The sequence below is a fragment of the Oncorhynchus kisutch genome, linkage group LG14, assembly GCF_002021735.2.
Source record: "Oncorhynchus kisutch isolate 150728-3 linkage group LG14, Okis_V2, whole genome shotgun sequence".
NCBI lineage: Eukaryota > Metazoa > Chordata > Actinopteri > Salmoniformes > Salmonidae > Oncorhynchus > Oncorhynchus kisutch.
The window spans coordinates 87636492-87649718 of record NC_034187.2 but is presented as its reverse complement, the minus strand read 5'-3'; the positions used below and the strand labels follow the sequence as shown (position 1 = coordinate 87649718).

At 42.9% G+C, this 13227-nt stretch overlaps 1 protein-coding gene and 1 long non-coding RNA gene across 2 annotated transcripts; both read left to right on the top strand.

The window, feature by feature from the left end:
- Positions 1-7788: 7788 nt before the first annotated feature.
- On the top strand, positions 7789-10438 carry LOC109904638 (zinc finger protein 2 homolog). Its single transcript, XM_020501823.2, has 2 exons — positions 7789-8128; positions 8611-10438. Exons 1-2 carry the CDS (start codon positions 7942-7944, stop codon positions 10155-10157), a joined length of 1734 nt encoding a protein of 577 aa, XP_020357412.2. The 5' UTR covers positions 7789-7941; the 3' UTR covers positions 10158-10438.
- A 1552-nt stretch (positions 10439-11990) lies between these two features.
- Positions 11991-12743, top strand: LOC116353439 (uncharacterized). The gene is made up of 2 exons (XR_004202915.1): positions 11991-12514; positions 12562-12743. It is a non-coding gene; the product is annotated as an uncharacterized LOC116353439 (long non-coding RNA).
- The last annotated feature ends 484 nt before the right edge of the window (positions 12744-13227 follow it).

Below are 13227 nucleotides of genomic sequence, written 5' to 3'. Positions count from 1 at the left end.
GGACACTATGACACACTGGACACTATGACCGAGGACACAATGACACACTGGACACTATGGCCGAGGACACTATGACACATTGGACACTATGACCGAGGACACTATGACACACTGGACACTATGGCCGAGGACACTATGACACATTGGACACTATGACCGAGGACACTATGACACACTGGACACTATGGCCGAGGACACTATGACACACTGGACACTATGACCGAGGACACTATGACACACTGGACACTATGGCCGAGGACACTATGACACACTGGACACTATGACCGAGGACACAATGACACACTGGACACTATGGCCGAGGACACTATGACACACTGGACACTATGACACACTGGACACTATGACACACTGGACACTACGACCGAGGACACTATGACACACTGGACACTATGACCGACTGGACACTATGGCCGACGACACTATGACACACTGGACACTATGACACACTGGACACCATGACCGAGGACACTATGACATACTGGACACTATGGCCGAGGACACTATGGCCGAGGACACTATGACACACTGGACACTATGGCCGAGGACACTATGACCGAGGACACTATGACACACTGGACACTATGACCGAGGACACTATGACACACTGGACACTATGGCCGAGGACACTATGACCGAGGACACTATGACACACTGGACACTATGACCAAGGACACTATGACACACTGGACACTATGACATACTGGAAACTATGGCCGAGGACACTATGACACACTGGACACTATGGCTGAGGACACTATGACACACTGGACACTATGACACACTGGACACTATGACACACTGGACACTATGGCTGAGGACACTATGACACACTGGACACTATGACACACTGGACACTATGACACACTGGACACTATGGCCGAGGACACTATGACACACTGGACACTATGGCCGAGGACACTATGACACACTGGACACTATGACACACAGGACACTATGGCACACTGGACACTATGACACACTGGACACTATGGCACACTGGACACTATGGCCGAGGACACTATGGCCGAGGAGTAGGGTTGATCCAAGAGTTCTAGCACCCAAGCTAATTGGCTAGCTTGCTAGCTACTTCTAGACACAAATGAGAGAACACCCCACTCTTACCATTTTACTCACCCTGTGCAGTGGTGCACATCACACCTCTGTTTTAGGGACTAGGTGGTCACCAATCACAGGCCCTATCAGGTGGGTGACAGACATATTCCTGCCTGTTATGGCAGTGAGGCAGACTGTCGCTGAGTCATTATGGAGAGACCTACTGCATTTCCAACCCTTTTTTTCCGTTAAACATTCACACGATAAGAACTGATGCAGATCAATAAATAATGGAGTCAAAGCAGTGGAATACGACTGGGCTCAACTAGAACTCATTACATACAATACATTTGCCTGGGAGTTGGTTTAAAACTGCATTCTAATGTTGACTGCTTTAAGGACAGGGTATCAAGAGAAGTGCTTTATGATCAGTTGAAATGAAAGTTCTGGAGCTCCTTTGTGTGGTTCTTTTCAATGGGGAAAAGTCCTAATGAAACTGACATTAAATGTGGAGAATAATAGAATGATCGATCAAGTATTCTATTCATTTATATGCCATTGTAGGCTACTGTAGCTGCTGTCATTTATATGCCATTGTAGGCTACTGTAGCTGCTGTCATTTATATGCCATTGTAGGCTACTGTAGCTGCTGTCATTTATATGCCATTGTAGGCTACTGTAGCTGCTGTCATTTATATGCCATTGTAGGCTACTGTAGCTGCTGTCATTTATATGCCATTGTAGGCTACTGTAGCTGCTGTCATTTATATGCCATTGTAGGCTACAGTAGCTGCTGTCATTTATATGCCATTGTAGGCTACTGTAGCTGCTGTCATTTATATGCCATTGTAGGCTACTGTAGCTGCTGTCATTTATATGCCATTGTAGGCTACTGTAGCTGCTGTCATTTATATGCCATTGTAGGCTACTGTAGCTGCTGTCATTTATATGCCATTGTAGGCTACTGTAGCTGCTGTCATTTATATGCCATTGTAGGCTACTGTAGCTGCTGTCATTTATATGCCATTGTAGGCTACAGTAGCTGCTGTCATTTATATGCCATTGTAGGCTACTGTAGCTGCTGTCATTTATATGCCATTGTAGGCTACTGTAGCTGCTGTCATTTATATGCCATTGTAGGCTACTGTAGCTGCTGTCATTTATATGCCATTGTAGGCTACTGTAGCTGCTGTCATTTATATGCCATTGTAGGCTACTGTAGCTGCTGTCATTTATATGCCATTGTAGGCTACTGTAGCTGCTGTCATTTATATGCCATTGTAGGCTACTGTAGCTGCTGTCATTTATATGCCATTGTAGGCTACTGTAGCTGCTGTCATTTATATGCCATTGTAGGCTACTGTAGCTGCTGTCATTTATATGCCATTGTAGGCTACTGTAGCTGCTGTCATTTATATGCCATTGTAGGCTACTGTAGCTGCTGTCATTTATATGCCATTGTAGGCTACTGTAGCTGCTGTCATTTATATGCCATTGTAGGCTACAGTAGCTGCTGTCATTTATATGCCATTGTAGGCTACTGTAGCTGCTGTCATTTATATGCCATTGTAGGCTACTGTAGCTGCTGTCATTTATATGCCATTGTAGGCTACTGTAGCTGCTGTCATTTATATGCCATTGTAGGCTACTGTAGCTGCTGTCATTTATATGCCATTGTAGGCTACTGTAGCTGCTGTCATTTATATGCCATTGTAGGCTACTGTAGCTGCTGTCATTTATATGCCATTGTAGGCTACTGTAGCTGCTGTCATTTATATGCCATTGTAGGCTGCTGTAGCTGCTGTCATTTATATGCCATTGTAGGCTACTGTAGCTGCTGTCATTTATATGCCATTGTAGGCTACTGTAGCTGCTGTCATTTATATGCCATTGTAGGCTACTGTAGCTGCTGTCATTTATATGCCATTGTAGGCTACTGTAGCTGCTGTCATTTATATGTCATTGTAGGCTACTGTAGCCTATAATTTTGATACAATAAATATATATTGAAATGACAATATGACTGGAGTCATTGCAAATGAATTTGTGCCACCTGGAGCTGGGAAACGGATATAATAAATATAGCCTGTCACTAATTGTGTTGTTGTAGCCTTGTGTTATTACGCAATTACTAATGAACATGTTTAGTTGATTGAATTTTGTTGATGTCATTTGTGATTGTGGTCACAGCTCTATCGCAAATGTATCATTACCCACATTTAATATTCGTTCCATTGTGGACTTTTCCCTGAAGTTAGATGTTGGGCTGTTGGCCTATCGGGGGCTATAGCCTACCAGCATCTAGCTCAGCAAATCATGGCATAGTTGAATTGTGATTATAAACCCAGATTGTTTTAACAGTAGCCTATTGAAATAACAAATGGGCCATTTATAACCGTTTATAGTCTTTACATCTGGCACATAATAATGGCCCAATTGCCGTGGCGATCTGACATTCGGGCCAGGTGTATATACAGTACCAGTCAAAAGTTTGGACACACCAACTCATTCCAGGGCTTTTCTTTATTTTTACTATTTTCTACATTGTAGAATAATAGTGAAGACATCAACACTATGAATTAACACATATGGAATCATGTAGTAACCAAACAAGTGTTAAAGGCAAAGGGAGGCTACTTTGAAGAACCTCAAATATAAAATATATTTTGATTTGTTTAACACTTTTTTGTTTACTACATGATTCCATATGTGTTATTTCATAGTTGTTGATGTCTTCACTATTATTCTACAATGTAGAAAATAGTAAAAATAAAGAAAATCCCTGGAATGAGTAGGTGTAAAACCTGGAATGAGTAGGTGTAAACCCTGGAATGAGTAGGTGTAAACCCTGGAATGAGTAGGTGTAAACCCTGGAATGAGTAGGTGTAAACCCTGGAATGAGTAGGTGTAAACCCTGGAATGAGTAGGTGTAAACCCTGGAATGAGTAGGTGTAAACCCTGGAATGAGTAGGTGTAAACCCTGGAATGAGTAGGTGTAAACCCTGGAATGAGTAGGTGTAAACCCTGGAATGAGTAGGTGTAAACCCTGGAATGAGTAGGTGTAAACCCTGGAATGAGTAGGTGTAAAACCTGGAATGAGTAGGTGTAAACCCTGGAATGAGTAGGTGTAAACCCTGGAATGAGTAGGTGTAAACCCTGGAATGAGTAGGTGTAAACCCTGGAATGAGTAGGTGTAAACCCTGGAATGAGTAGGTGTAAACCCTGGAATGAGTAGGTGTAAACCCTGGAATGAGTAGGTGTAAACCCTGGAATGAGTAGGTGTAAACCCTGGAATGAGTAGGTGTAAACCCTGGAATGAGTAGGTGTAAACCCTGGAATGAGTAGGTGTAAACCCTGGAATGAGTAGGTGTAAACCCTGGAATGAGTAGGTGTAAACCCTGGAATGAGTAGGTGTAAACCCTGGAATGAGTAGGTGTAAACCCTGGAATGAGTAGGTGTAAACCCTGGAATGAGTAGGTGTAAACCCTGGAATGAGTAGGTGTAAACCCTGGAATGAGTAGGTGTAAACCCTGGAATGAGTAGGTGTAAACCCTGGAATGAGTAGGTGTAAACCCTGGAATGAGTAGGTGTAAACCCTGGAATGAGTAGGTGTAAACCCTGGAATGAGTAGGTGTAAACCCTGGAATGAGTTGAGTAGGTGTAAACCCTGGAATGAGTAGGTGTAAACCCTGGAATGAGTAGGTGTAAACCCTGGAATGAGTAGGTGTAAACCCTGGAATGAGTAGGTGTAAACCCTGGAATGAGTAGGTGTAAACCCTGGAATGAGTAGGTGTAAACCCTGGAATGAGTAGGTGTAAACCCTGGAATGAGTAGGTGTAAACCCTGGAATGAGTAGGTGTAAACCCTGGAATGAGTAGGTGTAAACCCTGGAATGAGTAGGTGTAAACCCTGGAATGAGTAGGTGTAAACCCTGGAATGAGTAGGTGTAAACCCTGGAATGAGTAGGTGTAAACCCTGGAATGAGTAGGTGTAAACCCTGGAATGAGTAGGTGTAAACCCTGGAATGAGTAGGTGTAAACCCTGGAATGAGTAGGTGTAAACCCTGGAATGAGTAGGTGTAAACCCTGGAATGAGTAGGTGTAAACCCTGGAATGAGTAGGTGTAAACCCTGGAATGAGTAGGTGTAAACCCTGGAATGAGTAGGTGTAAACCCTGGAATGAGTAGGTGTAAACCCTGGAATGAGTAGGTGTAAACCCTGGAATGAGTAGGTGTAAACCCTGGAATGAGTAGGTGTAAACCCTGGAATGAGTAGGTGTAAACCCTGGAATGAGTAGGTGTAAACCCTGGAATGAGTAGGTGTAAACCCTGGAATGAGTAGGTGTAAACCCTGGAATGAGTAGGTGTAAACCCTGGAATGAGTAGGTGTAAACCCTGGAATGAGTAGGTGTAAACCCTGGAATGAGTAGGTGTAAACCCTGGAATGAGTAGGTGTAAACCCTGGAATGAGTAGGTGTAAAAGCTGGAATGAGTAGGTGTAAACCCTGGAATGAGTAGGTGTAAACCCTGGAATGAGTAGGTGTAAACCCTGGAATGAGTAGGTGTAAACCCTGGAATGAGTAGGTGTAAACCCTGGAATGAGTAGGTGTAAAAGCTGGAATGAGTAGGTGTCCAGATTTCTCATACGGTTCATACTGTATGTATGTATACTGCCTTTCAAAAGTTTGGGGTCACTTAGAAATGTCATTGTTTTTTAAACAAAATCAAATGTTTTGCCCATTAAAATAACATTAAATTGATCAGAAATACACTATAGACATTGTTAATGTTGTAAATTACTAAATTACTTTCAGCCGTTTCCAGCTACATTTTCATTTACAACATTATCCATGTCTACACTGTATTTCTGATCAATTTGATGTTCTTTTAATGGACAAAAAATGAGTGATTTTGTTCAAAAAACAAGGACATTTCTAAGTGACCCCAAACTTTTAAAAGGTAGTATGTATGTGGATATATATATATCCGTTGTGTCAGATGAGTTGCACATCTAATGTTGAACCTTAATCAAGGTGTTAGAGTATACCATATATTCCTTCATAGATTCTATGTCCTAACGGTTGTTCTACATCTGCCACCAAAAAGACACTATAAAGCCACAATGGTGTAATGATGTTCTTCTGGTTCGTCACCTTCTGACAGACACGTCATTTAAAGGCCACTGTCGTAATGGTGAATCGTGTTCAAGTGATATTTAAGACTAGCAAAACCTGTAAAGCATCTACCACACAGTTTACAGCGATAGGGTTTCTCTCCGGTGTGAATCCGCTGGTGAACTTTCAGGTTGCCTTGGGTGCTGAAGCCCCGTCCACACACAGTGCACGTGAAAGGTCTCTCCCCTGTGTGAACCAGCTTATGTCTGGCCAGATGGTAAGTGTCTTTAAAGCATTTGCCACACTCTATGCAACCATATGGCTTCTCCTCCGTGTGAGTTGACTGGTGCTGTTCAAGGTCTTCCCTCTGGTCGAAGCCTTTCCCACAGTCCTTACACTGGTAGGATTTCTCCCCTGTGTGGAACAGCGTGTGTTTGGTCAGGTATTGCTTGGTAGGGAAGCCTTTGTCACATTCTTTACATTGGAAAAGTTTCTCTCCAGTGTGAATCCTCAAGTGCACCTTCATATATCCCTTAGATCGGAAGCATTTACCACATTCTCTGCATTTGAACGGTCTCTCGCCTGTGTGAGTGTGTAACGGATGTGAAACGGCTAGCTTAGTTAGCGGTGCGCGCTAAATAGCGTTTCAATCGGTGACGTCACTTGCTCTGAGACCTTGAAGTAGTGGTTCCCTTTGCTCTGCAAGGGCCGCGGCTTTTGTGGAGGGATGGGTAACGATGCTTCGTGGGTGACTGTTGTTGATGTGTGCAGAGGGTCCCTGGTTCGCGCCCGGGTATGGGCGAGGGGACGGTCTAAAGTTATAAGTGCGCATGTGTAGTTTCAGATTATGATTGTGATTGCCTGGCACTGACGATCATACCGTGGTCAAAGCCTGGCACCGACAATCATACCGCGCTCAAAGCCTGGCACTGACGATCATACCGCGGTCAAAGCCTGGCACCGACGATCATACCACGCTCAATGTCGCTGCCTGCTTTATATAGCAAACCTTGGCAACATGACTCACTGTCTGTAGGAGCGATCCATTTTCGTGAATGGGGTGGTGTACCTAATAAACTAGACGCGGTGAGTTTATAGTCATGTTATTGTCACCAGTCAACTCCATTATGCTCAAAGGTTATTTCAATGGCCACAGGACTAATGGATTGTAAATAAGCTTTTCACTGTAAGGTCTACACTTGTTGTATTTGGCAAGTGTGACAAATAAAGTTTGATTTGATTTGAACTTCAACTGGTGAATGCTAGCTATTCTACCAGCCTGTCTGAATGAGTGTTAGCACACTAATAGCACAACCTGTACATGAAAATGTATATTTTTAAGGGGTAGGCATTAAATTGATAACGATATCAGCAAAGTATGTTGTGTCTGACATTTTAAACAACATTCCCAGCTAAAGAGAAGACAGTCATGATATTTAATTTAATAAGATTATGAGCAAGACTTTAACAAGTCAAATTTGAGTCTAATTTGACTGGAAGCCAAAGGCAGATTCTGAGTTCTTAACCCAGTTGAGGGACGTGGCCACTGTGAAACGTGATTACGTAAGAGACTACGCAAACGAGTAGCGGAAGTAGAAGATGCTGGTCGTCCATCTTGGAAATGCGGTCTACAGTTATTTTATATACATCAATGGGCACAACAAGGGAATAAAATCACAGCACATTGAGCAGAAGAACAATTTAAAGCTATCGAATTTCATGACGTTTTAATTAAAAAATAAATAAAATCTCAAAATGTCTAAACTGGAGTTGTTCAACGCGTATCTCAGTGAACGGCTGACTGCGGCGGCGAGGGAGATAACATCGGCAGTAGAGAGAACGATAACAGACTATCAGGACGAAATCTCCCGTTACAAGGAGGACAACGAACGGTTACGACTGCTGCTGGATTTCAAACCACATTTACACTTACATACAAAAGGTATGTTGCCCTAGCTAGCTATATCAATCTGATAAGGAATGAGATAATGATGGCCTGCCTCTCTCCCTTAGTATTATCGACAACCGATTCACATCCACTCACCTGTCGCAACTTGGCTAGATAGCTAGCTAATTTACTATCTACCTAACGTTAGCTAACTATGCTAGCCATGCTAACTATGCTAGCCATGCTAACTGTGCTAACTACTCTATCTATGCTAGCCATGCTAACTATTCTATCTATGCTAGTCATGCTAACTATTCTAGCTATGCTAGCCATGCTAACTATGCTAGCACAACTTGATGAATGTATCCCACCTTAAAGTAACTAGCTAGTTTGCTAAACATGTAGCAAGATATGTAAACAGCAACTGCTCGTGTTTATGAGAACTATGGGTATAATTTTAGATGACAAACGTCTAACTATATATTTAATGATAACACTACTTAATTTTTGTATTTATCTTCTTTGTTCTAATTTAGACCCCAAACAGCTCACCTTCACAGTCTCTAAAGAGGAGGTTCCCCCTGAGCAGCAGCACTGTGAACAAGTGTGTCCCCGTACTGGGCAGCAGGTCCCAGAGCCCACACAGATTAAAGATGAAGAGGAGGAAGAGCTGCTTCAAGAGTCTGATACCAAAGACTTCATTACTGTCTGTGTGGTGAGTGACTGTGAGGGCGTGAACACACGTCATGCATCCCACACTGTGGGGAGTAGAGACGGAGGTTCGCCATTCAATAACACAACTGGAGGGATACAGACAGAGCCCGGTGATGAAGACTATATAGACTACATAATATCAGAACCATCCAGTCCTGCAGCTCAGAGTGAAAACAGTGGGAGGGACACCGATGGGGAGAGCATGGAGCTACCGCCGGGGTCAAAGCCACGCAAATCACAAAGAAAACGGGCGAAGAAAGGAACAAGCGTTGTTGAAGAAGCTTCTCCTTATTGCTGCAAGCTGTGTGGGAGGACTTTTGTTCGTATGGGTTTTTTAGTTAACCATGTGCAAAGAACACACACAAAGCATGCTAAACAATACCGTTGTGGTGTGTGTGAAGGAGTCTTGGACTCAAAAGAAAATCTGACAGTCCACGTGCAAACCCACACTAAAGAGAGAACTACTCCTCACTCTCAAACCCACACTAAAGAGAGAACTACTCCTCACTCTCAAACCCACACTGAATCAAAACCTTGGCACAATGCTCACCCTCAAACCCTCACTGAACCAAAACCTAGGCCCAGTGCTCACCCTCAAACCCTCACTGACCCAAAACCTAGGCCCAGTGCTCACCCTCAAACCCTCACTGACCCAAAACCTTGGCCCAGTGCTCACCCTCAAACCCTCAATGAACCAAAACCTAGGCCTACTGCTCACCGGCAAACCTTCACTAAAGGGATGCCTACTCCTCAACTTCAACCTGCAGCCAAACCTACTTGTCATGTTTGTGGCAAGTGTTTCCCTTACAATCATAATCTGAAACTACACATGCGCACTCACACAGGCGAGAGACCGTTCAAATGCAGAGAATGTGGTAAATGCTTCCGATCTAAGGGATATATGAAGGTGCACTTGAGGATTCACACTGGAGAGAAACTATTCCAATGTAAAGAATGTGACAAAGGCTTCCCTACCAAGCAATACCTGACCAAACACACGCTGTTCCACACAGGGGAGAAATCCTACCAGTGTAAGGACTGTGGGAAAGGCTTCGACCAGAGGGAAGACCTTGAACAGCACCAGTCAACTCACACGGAGGAGAAGCCATATGGTTGCATAGAGTGTGGCAAATGCTTTAAAGACACTTACCATCTGGCCAGACATAAGCTGGTTCACACAGGGGAGAGACCTTTCACGTGCACTGTGTGTGGACGGGGCTTCAGCACCCAAGGCAACCTGAAAGTTCACCAGCGGATTCACACCGGAGAGAAACCCTATCGCTGTAAACTGTGTGGTAGATGCTTTACAGGTTTTGCTAGTCTTAAATATCACTTGAACACGATTCACCATTACGACGGTGGCCTTTAAATGACGTGTCTGTCAGAAGGTGACGAACCAGAAGAACATCATTACACCATTGTGGCTTTATAGTGTCTTTTTGGTGGCAGATGTAGAACAACCGTTAGGACATAGAATCTATGAAGGAATATATGGTATACTCTAACACCTTGATTAAGGTTCAACATTAGATGTGCAACTCATCTGACACAACGGATATATATATATATCCACATACTACCTTTTAAAAGTTTGGGGTCATTTAGAAATTCTTCAGTTTCTTGGCAATTTCTCGCATGGAATAGCCTTCATTTCTCAGAACAAGAATAGACTGACAAGTTTCAGAGGAAAGGTCTTTGTTTCTGGCCATTTTGAGCCTGTAATTGAACCCACAAACTCTGATGCTCCAGATACTCAACTAGTCTAAAGAAGGCCAGTTTTATTGCTTCTTTAATCACAACAACAGTTTCATAGCAACTAACATAACTGCAAAATGGTTTTCTAATGATCAATTAGCCTTTTAAAATTATAAACTTGGATTAGTTAACACGTGCCATTGGAACACAGGAGTGATGGTTGCTGATAATGGGCCTCTGTACACCTAGTAGATGTTCCAGAAAAAATCAGCCGTTTCCAGCTACAATATTCACTTACAACATTAACAATGTCTACACTTTATTTGTGATCAATTTGATGTTATTTTAATGGGCAAAACATTTGATTTTGTTTAAAAAACAATGACATTTCTAAGTGACCCCAAACTTTTGAAAGGCAGTATACATACATACAGTATGAACCGTATGAGAAATCTGGACACCTACTCATTCCAGCTTTTACACCTACTCATTCCAGGGTTTACACCTACTCATTCCAGGGTTTACACCTACTCATTCCAGGGTTTACGCCTACTCATTCCAGGGTTTACGCCTACTCATTCCAGGGTTTACGCCTACTCATTCCAGGGTTTACGCCTACTCATTCCAGGGTTTACACCTACTCATTCCAGGGTTTACACCTACTCATTCCAGGGTTTACACCTACTCATTCCAGGGTTTACACCTACTCATTCCAGGGTTTACACCTACTCATTCCAGGGTTTACACCTACTCATTCCAGGGTTTACACCTACTCATTCCAGGGTTTACACCTACTCATTCCAGGGTTTACACCTACTCATTCCAGGGTTTTTCTTTATTTGAACTATTTTCTACATTGTAGAATAATAGTGAAGACATCAAAACTATGAATTAACACACATGGAATCATGTAGTAACCAAAAAAGTGTTAAACAAATCAAAATATATTTTATATTTGAGATTCTTCAAAGTAGCCACCCTTTGCCTTGATGATAGCTATGCACACTCTTGGCATTCTCTCAACCAGCTTCATCTGGAATGCTTTTCCAACAGTCTTGAAGGAGTTCCCACATATGCTGAGCACTTGTTGGCTGCTTTTCCTTCACTGCGGTCCAACTCATCCCAAACCATCTAAATTGGGTTGAGGTTGGGTGATTGTGGAGGCCAGGTCATCTGATGTAGCACTCTCATCACTCTCCTTCTTGGTCAAATATCCCTTACACAGCCTGGAGGTGTGTTGGGTCATTGTCCTGTTGAAAAACAAATGATAGTCCCACTAAGCGCAAGCCAGGTGGGATTGCGTATCGCTGCAGAATGCTGTGGTAGCCATGCTGGTTAAGTGTGCCTTGAATGCTGGTTGAGAGAATCCCAAGAGTGTGCAAAAGCTGTCATCAAGGCAAATGGTGGCCACTTTGAAGAATCTCATATAATATATTTAGATTTTTTAAACACTTTTTTGTCTACTTCATGTTATTCCATATGTGTTATTTCATAGTTGTGATGTCGTCACTGTTATTCTACAATGTAGAAAATAGTACAAATAAAGACAAACCCCTTGAATGAGTAGGTGTGTCTAAACTTTTGACTGGTACTGTATTTGTAAATGTTTTTAATGGGTGTATCAGCTTGAAAATGTTTCCACAGCCGTTGTGAAGGTCACATCCAGGAGGGCTGTGGAATCGTTTCCACAGCCGTTGTGAAGGTCACATCCAGGAGGGCTGTGGAATCGTTTCCACAGCCGTTGTGAAGGTCACATCCAGGAGGGCTGTGGAATAGTTTCCACAGCCGTTGTGAAGGTCACATCCAGGAGGGCTGTGGAATTGTTTCCACAGCCGTTGTGAAGGTCACATCCAGGAGGGCTGTGGAATAGTTTCCACAGCCGTTGTGAAGGTCACATCCAGGAGGGCTGTGGAATCGTTTCCACAGCCGTTGTGAAGGTCACATCCAGGAGGGCTGTGGAATCGTTTCCACAGCCGTTGTGAAGGTCACATCCAGGAGGGCTGTGGAATCGTTTCCACAGCCGTTGTGAAGGTCACATCCAGGAGGGCTGTGGAATCGTTTCCACAGCCGTTGTGAAGGTCACATCCAGGAGGTCACAACCAGGAGGGGTTTGGAAACTCATTGGTCCAAAGCTAATATGATTTGCTGGAATTTTAACACTGTGAAAACATGTTTAACTTTGTAATGTTTAACTTTGTAATGTTTAACTTTGTAATGTTTACGTGACCAAAAACGAGACTAATATATGTATTTATCTATTTCTCTCTTCTCTTTTTGTTGCTCGTTAATTTGCAATGTCATGTTCCAGAATGGTCTTTTTGTTCAATGTGCCAAACTTGGTGTCATTTTCTTCAGTAACAAGATGGAAAGCCCTATTACAAACCTGGTGTCATTTTCTTCAGTAACAAGATGGAAAGCCCTATTACAAACCTGGTGTCATTTTCTTCAGTAACAAGATGGAAAGCCCTATTACAAACCTGGTGTCATTTTCTTCAGTAACAAGATGGAAAGCCCTATTACAAACCTGGTGTCATTTTTTTCAGTAACAAGATGGAAAGCCCTATTACAAACCTAGTGTCATTTTCTTCAGTAACAAGATGGAAAGCCCTATTACAAACCTGGTGTCATTTTCTTCAGTAACAAGACGGAAAGCCCTATTACAAACCAACACATTTGTCGGACTAGACGTCGTCCTTATGTGGAAAAGCATATTTTCCGGATCGGGGTTTCAGGGATTCCCAAAC

Coding starts and splice junctions, on each gene's coding strand:
- LOC109904638 (XM_020501823.2), top strand. CDS start 7,942: ATGTCTAAACTGGAGTTGTTCAACGCGTATCTCAGTGAACGGCTGACT. Junction 8,129..8,610: donor TTTACACTTACATACAAAAG/GTATGTTGCCCT, acceptor GTTCTAATTTAG/ACCCCAAACAGCTCACCTTC.